Source organism: Rhopalosiphum padi, chromosome 3 (genome assembly GCF_020882245.1).
Source record: "Rhopalosiphum padi isolate XX-2018 chromosome 3, ASM2088224v1, whole genome shotgun sequence".
NCBI lineage: Eukaryota > Metazoa > Arthropoda > Insecta > Hemiptera > Aphididae > Rhopalosiphum > Rhopalosiphum padi.
The window spans coordinates 73,029,844-73,053,944 of NC_083599.1; the positions used below are offsets into that span (position 1 = coordinate 73,029,844).

Consider the following 24,101-nt stretch of genomic DNA (forward strand, 5'->3'; position numbering starts at 1 on the left):
CACCACGGAACTAGAACTATTAGCGATAGTCTTTGCATGCAAGAAGTTCCGGAACCACATATTAGGATATCCAATAAAGGTACTAACAGATCATAAAGCGCTCGTGTTCTTGAAACAATGTCAATTATTAAATGCAAGACTCACCCGATGGTCTATCTTTCTACAAGAATTCAATCTCGAAATTATACACATACCCGGTAAGGAAAATATCGGTGCTGACACGCTGACCCGATATCCACAGGGCGACCAAGATTTTGAACAGCAGAATTGTATAAACATTGTTATAAACAAATTAATGTTACACCAATACAGCCGTGAGCTACAGAGTCAATTCAAACGCTTGCATGAAATACAGAATCAAGATCCAAGACTACGTTGTATCATTAACCGACTACAAAACAAACCAGACAAGTATTTCATTATGCATAGGAACTTACTATTTTCCATTGAGCGGAACAACAATTATCGAGTTATGGTCCCAGATGTAATAAGTGACCAGTTGATCAAGGAAACACACATCCATTTTGGACACATGGGAGCATATAAGACCTATCACATACTAAGGAATAACTACCAACTTCATAACATGTATATTAGGATAAAGAAATTCACTAAATCATGTGAACTATGTCAAAAAAGCAAAGTCAACAATCAAACAGCAAGAGGACCTACTATATCCACAATACTAGCTGAACCTAAACACACCATATCACTAGACCTAATGGGACCATTGCCCAGGGGACAGTTGGGTATGAAATACATTCTAGCGCTAGTTGATATTTTTTCAAAACATGTTAAGTTATATGCCATCCGTCGTGCTAACACGGACACCATACTCAACAAGGTTTTACATGATTATCTACCGAAACATGGACCAATTAAGAGAATATTGACAGACAATGGAACTCAATTTACAAGTAGTAAGTGGACAGAACAATTACAAGTTATAGGAATTAAGACGTCACTCACAACGATCTACCATCCAGAGAGTAACCCAATAGAAAGAGTCAACCGCGAAATAGGGAGAATTCTGCGGGCTTATTGCTCTCACAAACATACCACGTGGGTGAAATGGCTGGACAACATTGAATATTGGCTAAACAATACTACACACCAGTCAACCGGATTCACACCCACACAAATATTGACGGGGAAGAAACCGTCCTTAAGCATCGATAAGTTTATACCACGACCAATGGATGAACCGGTATCAGACATCAATGTCATAATAGAATTGGCAAAGAGTCGTCTACAGAAAAGAGCGGAACAGCGTAACCAAATCAAGGATCAGAAAAAAAGGTTTCCCACGTACCAGGTGGGACAACAGGTGTTGGTCAAGGAGCATAAACTATCTTCAGGCACCGATAAAGAAATACATAAATTCTTTTTACTTTATCGAGGGCCATATATTATCAGTCAAGTCTATGACAATAATACACTAGTCATCACGGATGATCAAGAGAAACCGCAGATACAAAACTTCAAAAATGTCAAGCTGTACGTTCCTCCCGACCCAGGGAAAACGGAAACAGGGAAAGAGCAATGAAATAAAATAAAATAAATGTTTGTGTGTCTATATGTCTGTGTGCAGGTGGTGGGTATATACTCGATGTCACATATTTACTTGTTCGTATTATTAGATGTACCCAAAACAGGAGGAGCACACACCAAATCGACATCAAGGCTACAAACATAATCGTACTAAGTGGTTGGACCAACTGCTAGAAACTAGGTACCAGGAACTTTTTGGTGACGACCATCTAGCCGAAGACATTCCACTAGTCAATCAACTGAATCAGGAAAATAATAACCAAATCAACGTATTACAAGCGACCACGTTACCTATTGACAAACAGTACGAACGAGCCATGGCTGAATATCAGCGAGAGAAGGAAGCCGAGATTACCAAATACAACTTCCAAGTCGCTATGGATTTCCCACTCACGCTGCAATGCCAACCTATCGTCAGCACGCCATCCGAGGTGTCAGCTATGACCGATGAAACTATCGAAATGACCATTAGCCCTCAAGAAGAAATGGAGATTATTGGAGAAAGTAGAGAACCCGAAGTCGGCGTACAAGGTGAGAGTAGACGACAACAGAAAAGGAAGAGTTGGGCGTATCGGAGGAAGCTGAAGCATCAGGCCAGAAAGAAAAAGGAATAAGCAAAACCCCATCACAATACTATCATCAACACAACAGTCAATACGTACAAAATTTTATTTTTATAACTATTCTCTCCTCTCTTGGTTTTAAATCATTTTATTTTAATGTCGCACAAGAAAGAACAAAATGATTTAAAAAGGGGACAATGTAACGAGAAATAGTTATATAGCACACTACCACGGCAATAATACTACTACCACCACCAGTGGAGTATACCGGAACTAAAAATTACGCTACGCGCATCACAACAATACATCATGCGCGCACCAGATCGCGTTAACGAGCGATTCTGTATAAACAGCTAGCGTGGTCGGCATTTTTATAATACTTAAAAGCCGTCCACGGCGTACATTTCGTAATCAGCATCACAGTTACATTCTAGCAAAAGCCTAATGCTAATTCACAGCCTCACAAGTTACCTACGAATCGTAGTAATACGGCAAAAGACCATATTGGCTACCCGGATAACTGTCACCGAGGAGACCACACGACTAGGCATAAATACAGCCCGTCGATCGATAATAAGACACCTCCCACCTTCCAGTTCCCTCCCGATCGATAAGTCATATTACGACGGAGATGATATAGAGGAGTACATTTGATGTGTACTAATGCCCTGTATCGTTGTCTCCATACTGATATGATTGTCGATCTGTATCGCAAGCTACCGATAACTTAACGCCGCCGCCGATAGGAGTCCAGCCAAGCCGCGACCCATCCGCCGACAATCAGACACTGCAGCCCAGAGGACCATTGCCACAGCCCAGGAACAGTACGACGCCGCCGATAGGAGTCAAGCCAAGCCGCGACCCATCCGCCAAGACGCCGAGTACACCTGACAATCGTCCCTATCCCACTGTCACTGTTTTTGTATACGGACTATGGTAATACCATAGTATACTACCTATACAAAAATATATGCTTTTTCCTCCATACTTCCCCCAGTAGTATTGTGTACGGACTACGGCAGTACCGTAGTAGTATACCTACACAATATTATTTGGATCAACCAATCCATCCTCCCCTCAGGTTATACACCCGGACACCGTGAGTTAATATTATATATATATATATATGTGTCATCTGTGTTGTGTATCATATTTACTTTTATTATATGCTAAAAGCAAATTAATCTGACAAAAGAAAATAATGTAATTTATAATTAATTATTGTAAAGATTATATTACTTAAATAAAGTATACGGATTTGACGCTCTAAAACGGAAAGTTTAGTAGTGTAAGTCATTTCGTTACAATATATATTAATTATTAATATATGTTAAAATTTCAAATTTTAAATAAAAATAATAATTATTTAACAAAAAGTTAATATGTACAATGTATATCGTTGCAATACCTAATATTATATTATATATTATATAATTTATATACAGTTATATTATAATAATTAATAGAAAGAAAAATGTTGTCTACATTTATTTTGGATTTAAAAAAAGTTGTTCTGTTCACGATTTTTACGTATTAATATTCAATAGTTAATAATATTGTAATATTATAGCCAATCAGTAATTTGATTTTGAAACCACTAAAACATAGTCCACAAATTACAATTTAAATAATTTAATGTTTTAATATAATTGTTTTCTCTTTTCTGATAAAACTTGTAAAATTATTATAATCCACTGATATATGTGTACACATGTGGTGTCAACATACAAATATTTATTTAAGAAAACAAAATATCAAAAACTAGGTTAAGAAAGCAGATAAAAATGTAAAAATATAAATAACAGGTGGCCGTGATCATATAAGAAAAATAAAATGTATATCTGACAGAGTTGGGTAAAATATTATCTAGATAATTATTCGAATAATAATTTTTTTAAATTATTTGAAAACAATAATATTCGAATAAAAAATTATTCGAATAATTTTAAAATATTATTCGAATAAATTTTTTTATAACTATTCGAATAAAAATTGATTTGAATAATTTTCAATCATAATGCTTATATAAAATACAAATATATTGTAGGATGATTTATTTTTATTTTTAGATTATACTATAGCAAGTGCTATTCCTATAATATATTTGTATTTTATATAAGTATTATGTTTTAAAATTATTCAAATACATTTTTATTCGAATAATTTTTTATTCGAATGACGCCTAACTCTGATATCTGACTACATCCGCGGTGTCGTTCTAGGCTTCTAGCCCACTTTCAGCAGAATATGGCTCGTTCATCACACGCATCGTGAACACCGCGGCTTACAACGACCGCAATCGTCTGCGCTCGGTAGAATATATAAACGAATTAAAAGCCGTGGATCACAATAGCCGAAAACAAAACCGTCGAATGTCGATGGTTTGCACCGAGTCGTAACAACATTAATATATCGGCAACTGATTATAATCATATAGATAATATCCACAACAGGCGTATCAGACGTATAAGGTGACCAGCCGGCTTTTGCATTAATAGGGACGCGCGTATTCGGCGTCATTCGTCGTTCGAAAATAGTGAACGGTCCGTATTGACAACGAAACTAATGCATCGCCGATGGTACGTGATAGAAATGCGAATTTTGCACACCAATAAGACGAATGGTGAAATGATACACAATAGTTAATTTCTCAAAAATTATAACACTTTTAAACGATATTTCAATCTTCATACAAAACATTATTGTTAATCATTCTTTTTCAGAAGACTTTCAACTAGAAAATAGAAATGTCCATTTACCTAGTTTGGTATTATTGTGTTCTTGGCTCATACCTAATACACCGAATGTCGAGTTATATCAGCTGCAAATAGTAATATGCCGAAACACTTCGATTGGACATTATCTTAATACATCTTAAGGGGCCACGCTGCGGTTATTATTTAAGGGACAACATTTAGGCAATTCATAATCTCGTGTTAGCCGCCCGAGATCTATGTGTTATTTGTAAATGATTATTATTTATTAGTGTAAGTGAAAGTCAATTCGGGTATCGGCTGGAGTCATCGACGGTTGTTACTCCCGTACGCGCATGCACATGTCAACAACTCGATAACAATAAAAATTCACTTTTTTGGGACACGCACACGCCTAGTCGTCTCAAGCACAACCGCTTGTATCGAATCGCTTAATTAAGCCCGGTGTCGCAGTCAAATCTTACCCACGGATACTTTTACCGAGGGGAGGTAAGATTTTCCTAGGATAATTTTACCCCCGGTAAGATATTCCTAGGTTATCTTTACTCCCGGTAAGATTATCCTAGGCCTATTATACCGGGAGGGGGTACGATAATAAGACTGTTAGTTTCAGGTATGACTAAAATTAATGAATATTATATAAGAATTTTACATATTTCAAAATTAATTAAATGACTATTGTTCATAGACAAAGAAGGTACGTATTATTTCATTATTTTGTATACAATTTAGGTATATCACATGATTTTAGATTTTGAGCCAAGAATTTTGAGTGATGTGTGTTTTTTTGGAACTATGTTTACAATGGCAATATTTTATGTAAATAAAACTTAGGTTTATAACTATAATATTAAAATCAATATGTTATCGGAATCATAAAAAAATATTTTTGATTTATGCTTTAGTTTGTTTTTTAATAGCAGTTTAAACAATTCCAAAGGCACTATTGTTCATTTATTAATTAACTGAAAGAACATTTTTTTAATTTACATATTTTACATATTTTATATTTAAATTAAATTCTAACAGTTTATTTGTTTATTTATAAATTAAAAATATTTGATTTATTTTGAAAATGATATCATGTCGAAAAGAAAATACTAATATGAACATTTGGTAAAAAATAAAAATATGGTTATTAGTTAATAAATTATAACAAAATATGAAAATCGATTTTGTCAAAACTGGTATAACGTAAAATACAAATATTTTTATAATTTGTTTGAGAACTATTGGAATTAAATTACTCTTAACCCCTACTAATAAACCGATTTGACTTAATTTTCTTGTAGAAGCTAGTCACAAACTTTTAAATAGAAGCAATTTTCACATTTATGAAAATTGATATTAAACACAGAAAATAATGTATCTAAATAAGTATAAAAAGCACACATTGTTGTAATAACAGTAAATTCACTGATCTAATTAGAATCTGAACAGAATCAGTTTGAAGTTCAATTAGCTCTCCTTGAAATTACTGAATATTCTGTAAATCAGATAAATCATAAATCTTCATAAACCTGGATAATTATTATTAATAAATCATTAAATTAAATTAAAATTACTTCTTTTTAGTATGCATAACTAAACATAAATATTATTAGTATTTTTTAATTTTATTGTTAAGAAATTTCTTTTTTGAAAATCATTTTGTTTTCATAATTTCTATCAAAAGAAATCTACTTATTTAAAAATATATATATTTTATTACATTATTTATTATTGTTCTTTACATTTTTGAATGAAAACATACATTGTTAATTTTACATTGTAACACAAAATATTTTTCTCAGTATTTTGATATATATAAATCGAAAATAGGACAAATATGTTATAAGTTATATCCTATAATTCTATTTTTCATTTAAATTACATAAACAATTTATAATATATATGCTATAAAAACGAATAATCTTTACAATACTGCCGTGCTAAGCGAAAAAGCAGTATCTCCAGTTTTGGTCAAAATTGAGATACTACTACCTGGGGGTTAACACTGTGGTTTAGTACCATTTTTCGCAGTAAAAAAGCAGTATATCCAATATTTAAAATTGAAAATGAGCATTTGAAATTAAGAAAATAAACAGTAAGTCCATAATTTTTGTGAAACTAGAAGCAAAAATACAGTAAATCCCAATAAATAGAAAATAAGCAGTATGTGACGTGGAGTTACTGTTATTTCGCTTATTTTAAAAACATTTTAAATAGTAAATAAAAACGCAGTATCTCCGTATTTACTATTTGATACTTGGTAGTTGGTGTATTATAATATTCTGTAGTCACAACCACGGTTTCAGATACATATTAAAGGTATATCAATCGTGGTCACAACTTACACACAGCTGATATGTTAATTATCAATTTGATGGAATACTGTTGGAATACTATAATTAATAAATATTCTATTTTTAGGCTATAAAATCAAAAATGGTAAGTTATATTTTACGCAAAATATCACAATAATGTATAAAAAAAAAAAAAACTACCCTTAATATCTTTGGACAATAATTGTATTAATTCGTTTTTAAAAATGATAGGTATATAACATAAATTATAGTGAGTGAATCGATCTAATGTATTGTAAATTCGAGAATGACGAAATAGAAGAATTTTTATTACCTATTTTAAAAAATAAAATATCGTTTTCAAAACGGTACTACCAAATTTGGATTTTTAGTAATTTTATTTACTATGATATGCATAGGGAAGACGTAATATGCACTACTCCGGTAGAAACGAATCGGTTTATGATTCATTAAAAATCGAAATATTGTACTACGACTTAGCCAATCATATCCCTGAATTCGTTGGGATGTCCCCTTTTTGGGAAATGCATTTTGGATACTTACAATTTGCATTAAGTGGTGGTGAAGTCGAGTTGTCCAGAAAACAGTATATCGGTGCAGGATTACTGGGGTAAAATGCACGTTTATCCCCGACTACAAGTCTAATTCGCCTACCAGGGGACTTAAAACTATTTGGGGGTATAGAGTAAGTCATTTAGAGTCGAGGGATATAGTTTTCAAAACGGTACTACCAAATTTGGATTTTTAGTAATTTTATTTACTATGATATGCATAGGGAAGACGTAATATGCACTACTCCGGTAGAAACGAATCGGTTTATGATTCATTAAAAATCGAAATATTGTACTACGACTTAGCCAATCATATCCCTGAATTCGTTGGGATGTCCCCTTTTTGGGAAATGCATTTTGGATACTTACAATTTGCATTAAGTGGTGGTGAAGTCGAGTTGTCCAGAAAACGGTATATCGGTAGAGGATTACTGGGGTAAAATGCACGTTTATCCCCGACTACAAGTCTAATTCGCCTACCAGGGGACTTAAAACTATTTGGGGGTATAGAGTAAGTCATTTAGAGTCGAGGGATATCGTTTTCAAAACGGTACTACCAAATTTGGATTTTTAGTAATTTTATTTACTATGATATGCATAGGGAAGACGTAATATGCACTACTCCGGTAGAAACGAATCGGTTTATGATTCATTAAAAATCGAAATATTGTACTACGACTTAGCCAATCATATCCCTGAATTCGTTGGGATGTCCCCTTATTGGGAAATGCATTTTGGATACTTACAATTTGCATTAAGTGGTGGTGAAGTCGAGTTGTCCAGAAAACGGTATATCGGTGCAGGATTACTGGGGTAAAATGCTCGTTTATCCCCGACTACAAGTCTAATTCGCCTACCAGGGGACTTAAAACTATTTGGGGGTATAGAGTAAGTCATTTAGAGTCGAGGGATATCGTTTTCAAAACGGTACTACCAAATTTGGATTTTTAGTAATTTTATTTACTATGATATGCATAGGGAAGACGTAATATGCACTACTCCGGTAGAAACGAATCGGTTTATGATTCATTAAAAATCGAAATATTGTACTACGACTTAGCCAATCATATCCCTGAATTCGTTGGGATGTCCCCTTTTTGGGAAATGCATTTTGGATACTTACAATTTGCATTAAGTGGTGGTGAAGTCGAGTTGTCCAGAAAACGGTATATCGGTAGAGGATTACTGGGGTAAAATGCACGTTTATCCCCGACTACAAGTCTAATTCGCCTACCAGGGGACTTAAAACTATTTGGGGGTATAGAGTAAGTCATTTAGAGTCGAGGGATATCGTTTTCAAAACGGTACTACCAAATTTGGATTTTTAGTAATTTTATTTACTATGATATGCATAGGGAAGACGTAATATGCACTACTCCGGTAGAAACGAATCGGTTTATGATTCATTAAAAATCGAAATATTGTACTACGACTTAGCCAATCATATCCCTGAATTCGTTGGGATGTCCCCTTATTGGGAAATGCATTTTGGATACTTACAATTTGCATTAAGTGGTGGTGAAGTCGAGTTGTCCAGAAAACGGTATATCGGTGCAGGATTACTGGGGTAAAATGCTCGTTTATCCCCGACTACAAGTCTAATTCGCCTACCAGGGGACTTAAAACTATTTGGGGGTATAGAGTAAGTCATTTAGAGTCGAGGGATATCGTTTTCAAAACGGTACTACCAAATTTGGATTTTTAGTAATTTTATTTACTATGATATGCATAGGGAAGACGTAATATGCACTACTCCGGTAGAAACGAATCGGTTTATGATTCATTAAAAATCGAAATATTGTACTACGACTTAGCCAATCATATCCCTGAATTCGTTGGGATGTCCCCTTTTTGGGAAATGCATTTTGGATACTTACAATTTGCATTAAGTGGTGGTGAAGTCGAGTTGTCCAGAAAACAGTATATCGGTGCAGGATTACTGGGGTAAAATGCACGTTTATCCCCGACTACAAGTCTAATTCGCCTACCAGGGGACTTAAAACTATTTGGGGGTATAGAGTAAGTCATTTAGAGTCGAGGGATATCGTTTTCAAAACGGTACTACCAAATTTGGATTTTTAGTAATTTTATTTACTATGATATGCATAGGGAAGACGTAATATGCACTACTCCGGTAGAAACGAATCGGTTTATGATTCATTAAAAATCGAAATATTGTACTACGACTTAGCCAATCATATCCCTGAATTCGTTGGGATGTCCCCTTTTTGGGAAATGCATTTTGGATACTTACAATTTGCATTAAGTGGTGGTGAAGTCGAGTTGTCCAGAAAACAGTATATCGGTGCAGGATTACTGGGGTAAAATGCACGTTTATCCCCGACTACAAGTCTAATTCGCCTACCAGGGGACTTAAAACTATTTGGGGGTATAGAGTAAGTCATTTAGAGTCGAGGGATATAGTTTTCAAAACGGTACTACCAAATTTGGATTTTTAGTAATTTTATTTACTATGATATGCATAGGGAAGACGTAATATGCACTACTCCGGTAGAAACGAATCGGTTTATGATTCATTAAAAATCGAAATATTGTACTACGACTTAGCCAATCATATCCCTGAATTCGTTGGGATGTCCCCTTTTTGGGAAATGCATTTTGGATACTTACAATTTGCATTAAGTGGTGGTGAAGTCGAGTTGTCCAGAAAACGGTATATCGGTAGAGGATTACTGGGGTAAAATGCACGTTTATCCCCGACTACAAGTCTAATTCGCCTACCAGGGGACTTAAAACTATTTGGGGGTATAGAGTAAGTCATTTAGAGTCGAGGGATATCGTTTTCAAAACGGTACTACCAAATTTGGATTTTTAGTAATTTTATTTACTATGATATGCATAGGGAAGACGTAATATGCACTACTCCGGTAGAAACGAATCGGTTTATGATTCATTAAAAATCGAAATATTGTACTACGACTTAGCCAATCATATCCCTGAATTCGTTGGGATGTCCCCTTATTGGGAAATGCATTTTGGATACTTACAATTTGCATTAAGTGGTGGTGAAGTCGAGTTGTCCAGAAAACGGTATATCGGTGCAGGATTACTGGGGTAAAATGCTCGTTTATCCCCGACTACAAGTCTAATTCGCCTACCAGGGGACTTAAAACTATTTGGGGGTATAGAGTAAGTCATTTAGAGTCGAGGGATATCGTTTTCAAAACGGTACTACCAAATTTGGATTTTTAGTAATTTTATTTACTATGATATGCATAGGGAAGACGTAATATGCACTACTCCGGTAGAAACGAATCGGTTTATGATTCATTAAAAATCGAAATATTGTACTACGACTTAGCCAATCATATCCCTGAATTCGTTGGGATGTCCCCTTTTTGGGAAATGCATTTTGGATACTTACAATTTGCATTAAGTGGTGGTGAAGTCGAGTTGTCCAGAAAACAGTATATCGGTGCAGGATTACTGGGGTAAAATGCACGTTTATCCCCGACTACAAGTCTAATTCGCCTACCAGGGGACTTAAAACTATTTGGGGGTATAGAGTAAGTCATTTAGAGTCGAGGGATATCGTTTTCAAAACGGTACTACCAAATTTGGATTTTTAGTAATTTTATTTACTATGATATGCATAGGGAAGACGTAATATGCACTACTCCGGTAGAAACGAATCGGTTTATGATTCATTAAAAATCGAAATATTGTACTACGACTTAGCCAATCATATCCCTGAATTCGTTGGGATGTCCCCTTTTTGGGAAATGCATTTTGGATACTTACAATTTGCATTAAGTGGTGGTGAAGTCGAGTTGTCCAGAAAACGGTATATCGGTGCAGGATTACTGGGGTAAAATGCACGTTTATCCCCGACTACAAGTCTAATTCGCCTACCAGGGGACTTAAAACTATTTGGGGGTATAGAGTAAGTCATTTAGAGTCGAGGGATATCGTTTTCAAAACGGTACTACCAAATTTGGATTTTTAGTAATTTTATTTACTATGATATGCATAGGGAAGACGTAATATGCACTACTCCGGTAGAAACGAATCGGTTTATGATTCATTAAAAATCGAAATATTGTACTACGACTTAGCCAATCATATCCCTGAATTCGTTGGGATGTCCCCTTTTTGGGAAATGCATTTTGGATACTTACAATTTGCATTAAGTGGTGGTGAAGTCGAGTTGTCCAGAAAACGGTATATCGGTGCAGGATTACTGGGGTAAAATGCACGTTTATCCCCGACTACAAGTCTAATTCGCCTACCAGGGGACTTAAAACTATTTGGGGGTATAGAGTAAGTCATTTAGAGTCGAGGGATATCGTTTTCAAAACGGTACTACCAAATTTGGATTTTTAGTAATTTTATTTACTATGATATGCATAGGGAAGACGTAATATGCACTACTCCGGTAGAAACGAATCGGTTTATGATTCATTAAAAATCGAAATATTGTACTACGACTTAGCCAATCATATCCCTGAATTCGTTGGGATGTCCCCTTTTTGGGAAATGCATTTTGGATACTTACAATTTGCATTAAGTGGTGGTGAAGTCGAGTTGTCCAGAAAACGGTATATCGGTGCAGGATTACTGGGGTAAAATGCTCGTTTATCCCCGACTACAAGTCTAATTCGCCTACCAGGGGACTTAAAACTATTTGGGGGTATAGAGTAAGTCATTTAGAGTCGAGGGATATCGTTTTCAAAACGGTACTACCAAATTTGGATTTTTAGTAATTTTATTTACTATGATATGCATAGGGAAGACGTAATATGCACTACTCCGGTAGAAACGAATCGGTTTATGATTCATTAAAAATCGAAATATTGTACTACGACTTAGCCAATCATATCCCTGAATTCGTTGGGATGTCCCCTTTTTGGGATATGCATTTTGGATACTTACAATTTGCATTAAGTGGTGGTGAAGTCGAGTTGTCCAGAAAACAGTATATCGGTGCAGGATTACTGGGGTAAAATGCACGTTTATCCCCGACTACAAGTCTAATTCGCCTACCAGGGGACTTAAAACTATTTGGGGGTATAGAGTAAGTCATTTAGAGTCGAGGGATATCGTTTTCAAAACGGTACTACCAAATTTGGATTTTTAGTAATTTTATTTACTATGATATGCATAGGGAAGACGTAATATGCACTACTCCGGTAGAAACGAATCGGTTTATGATTCATTAAAAATCGAAATATTGTACTACGACTTAGCCAATCATATCCCTGAATTCGTTGGGATGTCCCCTTTTTGGGAAATGCATTTTGGATACTTACAATTTGCATTAAGTGGTGGTGAAGTCGAGTTGTCCAGAAAACGGTATATCGGTGCAGGATTACTGGGGTAAAATGCACGTTTATCCACGACTACAAGTCTAATTCGCCTACCAGGGGACTTAAAACTATTTGGGGGTATAGAGTAAGTCATTTAGAGTCGAGGGATATCGTTTTCAAAACGGTACTACCAAATTTGGATTTTTAGTAATTTTATTTACTATGATATGCATAGGGAAGACGTAATATGCACTACTCCGGTAGAAACGAATCGGTTTATGATTCATTAAAAATCGAAATATTGTACTACGACTTAGCCAATCATATCCCTGAATTCGTTGGGATGTCCCCTTTTTGGGATATGCATTTTGGATACTTACAATTTGCATTAAGTGGTGGTGAAGTCGAGTTGTCCAGAAAACAGTATATCGGTGCAGGATTACTGGGGTAAAATGCACGTTTATCCCCGACTACAAGTCTAATTCGCCTACCAGGGGACTTAAAACTATTTGGGGGTATAGAGTAAGTCATTTAGAGTCGAGGGATATCGTTTTCAAAACGGTACTACCAAATTTGGATTTTTAGTAATTTTATTTACTATGATATGCATAGGGAAGACGTAATATGCACTACTCCGGTAGAAACGAATCGGTTTATGATTCATTAAAAATCGAAATATTGTACTACGACTTAGCCAATCATATCCCTGAATTCGTTGGGATGTCCCCTTTTTGGGAAATGCATTTTGGATACTTACAATTTGCATTAAGTGGTGGTGAAGTCGAGTTGTCCAGAAAACGGTATATCGGTGCAGGATTACTGGGGTAAAATGCACGTTTATCCACGACTACAAGTCTAATTCGCCTACCAGGGGACTTAAAACTATTTGGGGGTATAGAGTAAGTCATTTAGAGTCGAGGGATATCGTTTTCAAAACGGTACTACCAAATTTGGATTTTTAGTAATTTTATTTACTATGATATGCATAGGGAAGACGTAATATGCACTACTCCGGTAGAAACGAATCGGTTTATGATTCATTAAAAATCGAAATATTGTACTACGACTTAGCCAATCATATCCCTGAATTCGTTGGGATGTCCCCTTTTTGGGAAATGCATTTTGGATACTTACAATTTGCATTAAGTGGTGGTGAAGTCGAGTTGTCCAGAAAACGGTATATCGGTGCAGGATTACTGGGGTAAAATGCACGTTTATCCCCGACTACAAGTCTAATTCGCCTACCAGGGGACTTAAAACTATTTGGGGGTATAGAGTAAGTCATTTAGAGTCGAGGGATATCGTTTTCAAAACGGTACTACCAAATTTGGATTTTTAGTAATTGTATTTCCTATACCCCCAAATAGTTTTAAGTCCCCTGGTAGGCGAATTAGACTTGTAGTCGGGGATATACTATATATCAGGATTACTATATACCACGATTACTATATATCATGATTATTATATACCAGGATTACTATATATCATGATTATTATATACCAGGATTATTATATACCAGGATTACTATATACCAGGATTACTATATACCAGGATTACTATATATCAGGATTACTTAGCACCAGGATTACTATATAACAGGATTACTAAGCACCAGGATTACTATATAACAGGATTACTTAGCACCAGGATTACTTAGCACCAGGATTACTATATATCAGGATTACTTAGCACCAGGATTACTTAGCACCAGGATTACTTAGCACCAGGATTACTATATATCAGGATTACTTAGCACCAGGATTACTATATAACAGGATTACTAAGCACCAGGATTACTATATAACAGGATTACTTAGCACCAGGATTACTATATATCAGGATTACTTAGCACCAGGATTACTATATATCAGGATTACTTAGCACCAGGATTACTTAGCACCAGGATTACTTAGCACCAGGATTACTATATATCAGGATTACTTAGCACCAGGATTACTATATATCAGGATTACTTAGCACCAGGATTACTATATATCAGGATTACTTAGCACCAGGATTACTATATAACAGGATTACTTAGCACAGAGTTGTGTATTTCTTTATGTCTTTTAACTGATTTTTGAGACGATAGTTTTTTATTGCATATTTTACAACTATTAACCTTATTGGGGGAATGTGTTATTATATGTTTTTGGAACCAACCATGATTTTTGTACTTTTTTTACCGAGTAATCCTGTTATATAGTAATCCTGGTGCTAAGTAATCCTGTTATATAGTAATCCTGGTGCTAAGTAATCCTGTTATATAGTAATCCTGGTGCTAAGTAATCCTGATATATAGTAATCCTGGTGCTAAGTAATCCTGTTATATAGTAATCCTGGTGCTTAGTAATCCTGTTATATAGTAATCCTGGTGCTAAGTAATCCTGATATATAGTAATCCTGGTATATAGTAATCCTGGTATATAGTAATCCTGGTATATAATAATCATGATATATAGTAATCCTGGTATATAATAATCATGATATATAGTAATCGTGGTATATAGTAATCCTGATATATAGTATATCCCCGACTACAAGTCTAATTCGCCTACCAGGGGACTTAAAACTATTTGGGGGTATAGGAAATACAATTACTAAATCGTATACATTTATTTTATAATAATATTGTGATTTAAAATTTATCCAATTGACATTATAAGGGAAAATTTATATTTAACACCGTTTTTGGCGATCCAAAGCACATTTTACTTCGTAATCCAGAACCAATGTAACTCGTATGTAATATATACGTTACATGTATTTTTGATTAATATTATATTATACTATGGAAAAAAATGTATGGTTTCGATAATTATGTTTCGTATCTTATCGAATATTATTTATTTAGACAAAACGGCAACGTTTTGTATACGATTTAATTCGCATTACATCTATTGAGGTTTTTTCGTATCGGCCGGCAGGATTACTAATAATATACACCCAAAATCGCAGGCCGCTGGTTATACCACCCTCATCTAACATAAACATTACTAAATAACATATGATATTTAATTATAAACAAAATACTACTGGTATTCATTTGCTGTTTTAAATTGTATAGGTTTTACAACGCATAAAACCAAAACCGCCAAATTTCCATTTCACACAAAACGTGAAAAAGATATTTTAAACCAAGTAATGGAGATGTATAAAAAATCTTTAGAAGATACAGCCTATAAATACGAAAGAAACACAAGATTTAAAAATCAAATAAACGATATTAAAATTGTAGCAACCCAATCAATAAGTCTTGGTCAAATTATATACACCTTGTGTGGGATGACCGCTGCTATAAAACCAGAAGAAATAAAAGTATGTTTTGCCAAACTATTATTATTAAATAATAATAAACAGTATTTAATTATTTTTTTCTCAGATTGGGGTTAATGACTTCTCTATTTTAACAAGTTCACGTAATAAAAAAGATTTACTGTTTCTCGGACCTGCGGCTTATATAAACCATTGCTGCTCAAACAATACGGAATGGGTGGCTGGAAAGGGGGAAGGAGTCTGGTGTGCAAAAGCAATTCAACAAATAAATATTGGTACAGAAATAACAACATACTATGGTGACCATTACTTTGGTGAAAACCAAACAAATTGTGAATGCCAATGTCACACTGACAAAGTCCCAGTAAACGATGGTAAGCATACAAAGTCATTAAACACAGTACTACTAGGTGGAACAGAGTATATCATGTTAATTTCTACTTGCATTATTTAAAATAAATTTATGACAATACATTTACATAATATTTTTATATTACAGTAGATAGTCTGGGTAATCAAGATCAACCACAAAGCGAAACGCCTGTTGCATCAACTTCAGTCAAACCTGTGACACAAGGTACCACATTTTTTTTTAATTTTACTTTCTGTCATGTTAATTTCTGCCCTATTAACCACTTGCATTAATTAACATAAATTTATGACAATATATTTACATAATATTTTTATATTACAGTAGATAGTCTGGGTAATCAATATCAACCAGAAAGCGAAACGCCTGTTGCATCAACTTCAGTCAAACCTGTGACACAAGGTACCACATTTTTTTAAATTTTACTTTCTATCATGTTAATTTTTTAACTACTGATTTAGAGCAGAGGGGTAAACAAGATCAACAAGCAAGCGAATTGCCAGTTGCAAACCCTTCAGTCAAACCTGTGACACAAGGTACCACATTTTTTTTTAATTTTACTTTCTGTCATGTTAATTTCTGCCCTATTAACCACTTGCATTAATTAACATAAATTTATGACAATATATTTACATAATATTTTTATATTACAGTAGATAGTCTGGGTAATCAATATCAACCAGAAAGCGAAACGCCTGTTGCAAACCCTTCAGTCAAACCTGTGACACAAGGTACCACGTTTTTTTAAATTTTACTTTCTATCATGTTAATTTTTTAACTACTGATTTAGAGCATATGGGTAAACAAGATCAACAAGCAAGCGAATTGCCAGTTGCAAACCCTTCAGTCAAACCTGTGACACAAGGTACCACATTTTTTTAAATTTTACTTTCTATCATGTTAATTTTTTTTTTAAAAATAAAATAAAAATAAATTTATGACAATATTTTTACATAATATTTTTATATTGCAGTAGATAGTATGGTTACAGATACTGATACAGAAGAAAGTGAAACCGATTCAGAGAGTATGGATATAAATACAGATACAGAAGATACTGATTTAGAGCAGAGGGGTAAACAAGATCAACAAAAAAGCGAATTGCCAGTTGCAAACCCTTCAGTCAAACCTGTGACACAAGGTACCACATTTTTTTTTTAATTTTACTTTCTGTCATGTTAATTTCTGCCCTATTAACCACTTGCATTAATTAACATAAATTTATGACAATATATTTACATAATATTTTTATATTACAGTAGATAGTCTGGGTAATCAATATCAACCAGAAAGCGAAACGCCTGTTGCAAACCCTTCAGTCAAACCTGTGACACAAGGTACCACGTTTTTTTAAATTTTACTTTCTATCATGTTAATTTTTTAACTACTGATTTAGAGCATATGGGTAAACAAGATCAACAAGCAAGCGAATTGCCAGTTGCAAACCCTTCAGTCAAACCTGTGACACAAGGTACCACATTTTTTTAAATTTTACTTTCTATCATGTTAATTTTTTTTTTAAAAATAAAATAAAAATAAATTTATGACAATATTTTTACATAATATTTTTATATTGCAGTAGATAGTATGGTTACAGATACTGATACAGAAGAAAGTGAAACCGATTCAGAGAGTATGGATATAAATACAGATACAGAAGATACTGATTTAGAGCAGAGGGGTAAACAAGATCAACAAAAAAGCGAATTGCCAGTTGCAAACCCTTCAGTCAAACCTGTGACACAAGGTACCACATTTTTTTTTTAATTTTACTTTCTGTCATGTTAATTTCTGCCCTATTAACCACTTGCATTAATTAACATAAATTTATGACAATATATTTACATAATATTTTTATATTACAGTAGATAGTCTGGGTAATCAATATCAACCAGAAAGCGAAACGCCTGGTGCATCAACTTCAGTCAAACCTGTGACACAAGGTACCACATTTTTTTAAATTTTACTTTCTATCATGTTAATTTTTTAACTACTGATTTAGAGCATATGGGTAAACAAGATCAACAAGCAAGCGAATTGCCAGTTGCAAACCCTTCAGTCAAACCTGTGACACAAGGTACCACATTTTTTTTTAATTTTACTTTCTGTCATGTTAATTTCTGCCCTATTAACCACTTGCATTAATTAACATAAATTTATGACAATATATTTACATAATATTTTTATATTACAGTAGATAGTCTGGGTAATCAATATCAACCAGAAAGCGAAACGCCTGTTGCATCAACTTCAGTCAAACCTGTGACACAAGGTACCACATTTTTTTAAATTTTACTTTCTATCATGTTAATTTTTTAACTACTGATTTAGAGCAGAGGGGTAAACAAGATCAACAAGCAAGCGAATTGCCAGTTGCAAACCCTTCAGTCAAACCTGTGACACAAGGTACCACATTTTTTTTTAATTTTACTTTCTGTCATGTTAATTTCTGCCCTATTAACCACTTGCATTAATTAACATAAATTTATGACAATATATTTACATAATATTTTTATATTACAGTAGATAGTCTGGGTAATCAATATCAACCAGAAAGCGAAACGCCTGTTGCAAACCCTTCAGTCAAACCTGTGACACAAGGTACCACGTTTTTTTAAATTTTACTTTCTATCATGTTAATTTTTTAACTACTGATTTAGAGCATATGGGTAAACAAGATCAACAAGCAAGCGAATTGCCAGTTGCAAACCCTTCAGTCAAACCTGTGACACAAGGTACCACATTTTTTTTTAATTTTACTTTCTGTCATGTTAATTTCTGCCCTATTAACCACTTGCATTAATTAACATAAATTTATGACAATATATTTACATAATATTTTTATATTACAGTAGATAGTCTGGGTAATCAATATCAACCAGAAAGCGAAACGCCTGTTGCATCAACTTCAGTCAAACCTGTGACACAAGGTACCACATTTTTTTAAATTTTACTTTCTATCATGTTAATTTTTTAACTACTGATTTAGAGCAGAGGGGTAAACAAGATCAACAAGCAAGCGAATTGCCAGTTGCAAACCCTTCAGTCAAACCTGTGACACAAGGTACCACATTTTTTTTTAATTTTACTTTCTGTCATGTTAATTTCTGCCCTATTAACCACTTGCATTAATTAACATAAATTTATGACAATATATTTACATAATATTTTTATATTACAGTAGATAGTCTGGGTAATCAATATCAACCAGAAAGCGAAACGCCTGTTGCAAACCCTTCAGTCAAACCTGTGACACAAGGTACCACGTTTTTTTAAATTTTACTTTCTATCATGTTAATTTTTTAACTACTGATTTAGAGCATATGGGTAAACAAGATCAACAAGCAAGCGAATTGCCAGTTGCAAACCCTTCAGTCAAACCTGTGACACAAGGTACCACATTTTTTTAAATTTTACTTTCTATCATGTTAATTTTTTTTTGAAAAATAAAATAAAAATAAATTTATGACAATATTTTTACATAATATTTTTATATTGCAGTAGATAGTATGGTTACAGATACTGATACAGAAGAAAGTGAAACCGATTCAGAGAGTATGGATATAAATACAGATACAGAAGATACTGATTTAGAGCAGAGGGGTAAACAAGATCAACAAAAAAGCGAATTGCCAGTTGCAAACCCTTCAGTCAAACCTGTGACACAAGGTACCACATTTTTTTTTTTAATTTTACTTTCTGTCATGTTAATTTCTGCCCTATTAACCACTTGCATTAATTAACATAAATTTATGACAATATATTTACATAATATTTTTATATTACAGTAGATAGTCTGGGTAATCAATATCAACCAGAAAGCGAAACGCCTGTTGCAAACCCTTCAGTCAAACCTGTGACACAAGGTACCACGTTTTTTTAAATTTTACTTTCTATCATGTTAATTTTTTAACTACTGATTTAGAGCATATGGGTAAACAAGATCAACAAGCAAGCGAATTGCCAGTTGCAAACCCTTCAGTCAAACCTGTGACACAAGGTACCACATTTTTTTAAATTTTACTTTCTATCATGTTAATTTTTTTTTTAAAAATAAAATAAAAATAAATTTATGACAATATTTTTACATAATATTTTTATATTGCAGTAGATAGTATGGTTACAGATACTGATACAGAAGAAAGTGAAACCGATTCAGAGAGTATGGATATAAATACAGATACAGAAGATACTGATTTAGAGCAGAGGGGTAAACAAGATCAACAAAAAAGCGAATTGCCAGTTGCAAACCCTTCAGTCAAACCTGTGACACAAGGTACCACATTTTTTTTTTAATTTTACTTTCTGTCATGTTAATTTCTGCCCTATTAACCACTTGCATTAATTAACATAAATTTATGACAATATATTTACATAATATTTTTATATTACAGTAGATAGTCTGGGTAATCAATATCAACCAGAAAGCGAAACGCCTGGTGCATCAACTTCAGTCAAACCTGTGACACAAGGTACCACATTTTTTTAAATTTTACTTTCTATCATGTTAATTTTTTAACTACTGATTTAGAGCATATGGGTAAACAAGATCAACAAGCAAGCGAATTGCCAGTTGCAAACCCTTCAGTCAAACCTGTGACACAAGGTACCACATTTTTTTTTAATTTTACTTTCTGTCATGTTAATTTCTGCCCTATTAACCACTTGCATTAATTAACATAAATTTATGACAATATATTTACATAATATTTTTATATTACAGTAGATAGTCTGGGTAATCAATATCAACCAGAAAGCGAAACGCCTGTTGCATCAACTTCAGTCAAACCTGTGACACAAGGTACCACATTTTTTTAAATTTTACTTTCTATCATGTTAATTTTTTAACTACTGATTTAGAGCAGAGGGGTAAACAAGATCAACAAGCAAGCGAATTGCCAGTTGCAAACCCTTCAGTCAAACCTGTGACACAAGGTACCACATTTTTTTAAATTTTACTTTCTATCATGTTAATTTTTTTTTTAAAAATAAAATAAAAATAAATTTATGACAATATTTTTACATAATATTTTTATATTACAGTAGATAGTCTGGGTAATCAATATCAACCAGAAAGCGAAACGCCTGGTGCAAACCCTTCAGTCAAACCTGTGACACAAGGTACCACATTTTTTTTTAATTTTACTTTCTGTCATGTTAATTTCTGCCCTATTAACCACTTGCATTAATTAACATAAATTTATGACAATATATTTACATAATATTTTTATATTACAGTAGATAGTCTGGGTAATCAATATCAACCAGAAAGCGAAACGCCTGTTGCATCAACTTCAGTCAAACCTGTGACACAAGGTACCACATTTTTTTAAATTTTACTTTCTATCATGTTAATTTTTTAACTACTGATTTAGAGCAGAGGGGTAAACAAGATCAACAAGCAAGCGAATTGCCAGTTGCAAACCCTTCAGTCAAACCTGTGACACAAGGTACCACATTTTTTTTTAATTTTACTTTCTGTCATGTTAATTTTTTTTTTAAAAATAAAATAAAAATAAATTTATGACAATATTTTTACATAATATTTTTATATTGCAGTAGATAGTATGGTTACAGATACTGATACAGAAGAATGTGAAACCGATTCAGAGAGTATGGATATAAATACAGATACAGAAGATACTGATTTAGAGCAGAGGGGTAAACAAGATCAACAAAAAAGCGAATTGCCAGTTGCAAACCCTTCAGTCAAACCTGTGACACAAGGTACCACATTTTTTTTTTAATTTTACTTTCTGTCATGTTAATTTCTGCCCTATTAACCACTTGCATTAATTAACATAAATTTATGACAATATATTTACATAATATTTTTATATTACAGTAGATAGTCTGGGTAATCAAGATCAACCAGAAAGCGAAACGCCTGTTGCATCAACATCAGTCAAACCTGTGACACAAGGTACCACATTTTTTTAAATTTTACTTTCTATCATGTTAATTTTTTTTTTAAAAATAAAATAAAAATAAATTTATGACAATATTTTTACATAATATTTTTATATTGCAGTAGATAGTATGGGTACAGATACTGATACAGAAGAAAGTGAAACCGATTCAGAGAGTATGGATATAAATACAGATACAGAAGATACTGATTTAGAGCATATGGTACAGATTGAGCATTGAACGGTGTAAAAGCTTAACGGTGGATTAGGGCTACTGGCGATACCACCTTGATAAAAAAAACGCGCTTATGTGTAAGACCCCTTGGGTAGTGTGGAACATTACACTTATGTTGAAGACGTCTCCATAGATAAAGATCAGAACAACGAGGTCCCTAATCATGAAACCAGTGTTAATGTGTCGTGGATAACTGATAAAAGTATGCAAAATATTTATGGTTTTATGTAACTCTTAGAATATAACTGTATTGTTTTATATACATGCAATACATTACTTTTAGACGATGATGAATATAATTTTATTTTAATAACAAAATAAATTTAAATTCTTATTGGAATGTGTTCCAGAACTTTATTACAGGATTACTATTAGATCTGTTAAATAAAGAAAAAAACATTTACAAAATATTGTTAATATTTATTATATTCTATAAATTTTTATTTCACATATCATAATTAAAAATCAATACATTCATCACTCCGTTCAGAATCTAAAATAAATAAATGTTATAAACATTATGCCAAATTATTTATCTGTGGGTATCCTACATAAATAATCAATATTTTTTGTAGCATTGACATCACGAAATGGTTTTCCTTGTTTTTCTCAGTGTAGACTCTGCATCACAACTGTTTGCAATAATGGGTCTTGTAGCGATGGACTCTATAAAATAGCAAAAAAGAAACATTTAAGTATAATGTGTTAGTAAGTACTTTTCAAATTACTTGTATAAGCGTGTACATCAACATTTTTTGTGGCAGTTGGTGTCTCAATTATACTTGTGTACCTGAAAATAAAAATGTTTTAATATAAATGTGTTTTTTTTATATACATGCAATACCTTACTTTTCGACGATGTCGGAATAGTGCTATTGACATCCCAAATGATAGATCACACAATGAACATTTATAAGGTTTTAAGTGTGAATGAACATGAATATTGTGTATTTTTAATTGTTTTTGAGTCGCATATGTTTTGGTACAATGGAGACATTTAATTAACTCATGTTTGATATGTATGGTTTTTTGGTGATAATTCAGATCACTTATTTGAAGAAAAGAACTTTTGCACATCTTACATTTATACCTCTTCCTGCGAGAGTTGTGTATTTCTTTATGTCTTTTAACTGATTTTTGAGACGATAGTTTTTTTATTGCATATTTTACAACTATTAACCTTATTGGGGGAATGTGTTATTATATGTTTTTGGAACCAACCATGATTTTTGTACTTTTTTTACCGAGTAATCCTGTTATATAGTAATCCTGGTGCTTAGTAATCCTGTTATATAGTAATCCTGGTGCTAAGTAATCCTGATATATAGTAATCCTGGTATATAGTAATCCTGGTATAT

At 33.3% G+C, this 24,101-nt stretch overlaps 1 protein-coding gene across 1 annotated transcript; it reads left to right on the top strand.

Annotated features, from left to right (window-relative positions):
- Positions 1-16,097: 16,097 nt before the first annotated feature.
- Positions 16,098-22,749, top strand: LOC132925629 (nucleolar protein dao-5-like). Its single transcript, XM_060990006.1, has 35 exons — positions 16,098-16,271; positions 16,336-16,603; positions 16,729-16,806; positions 16,924-17,001; positions 17,061-17,135; positions 17,253-17,330; positions 17,390-17,464; positions 17,573-17,740; positions 17,859-17,936; positions 17,996-18,070; positions 18,179-18,346; positions 18,465-18,542; positions 18,602-18,676; positions 18,794-18,871; positions 18,931-19,005; positions 19,123-19,200; positions 19,260-19,334; positions 19,452-19,529; positions 19,589-19,663; positions 19,781-19,858; positions 19,918-19,992; positions 20,101-20,268; positions 20,388-20,465; positions 20,525-20,599; positions 20,708-20,875; positions 20,994-21,071; positions 21,131-21,205; positions 21,323-21,400; positions 21,460-21,534; positions 21,643-21,720; positions 21,838-21,915; positions 21,975-22,049; positions 22,159-22,326; positions 22,445-22,522; positions 22,631-22,749. The coding sequence occupies exons 1-35, from the start codon at positions 16,098-16,100 to the stop codon at positions 22,747-22,749; spliced, it is 3,471 nt and encodes a 1,156-aa protein (XP_060845989.1).
- The last annotated feature ends 1,352 nt before the right edge of the window (positions 22,750-24,101 follow it).

What these genes read in the sequence shown, in the direction of transcription:
- LOC132925629 (XM_060990006.1), top strand. Translation starts at nt 16,098, where the DNA reads ATGGAGATGTATAAAAAATCTTTAGAAGATACAGCCTATAAATACGAA. An exon ending in AGTCAAACCTGTGACACAAG is followed by an intron (nt 17,002 to 17,060) that starts GTACCACATTTT and finishes CTACTGATTTAG; the next exon opens with AGCAGAGGGGTAAACAAGAT. An exon ending in AGTCAAACCTGTGACACAAG is followed by an intron (nt 19,006 to 19,122) that starts GTACCACATTTT and finishes TTTATATTACAG; the next exon opens with TAGATAGTCTGGGTAATCAA.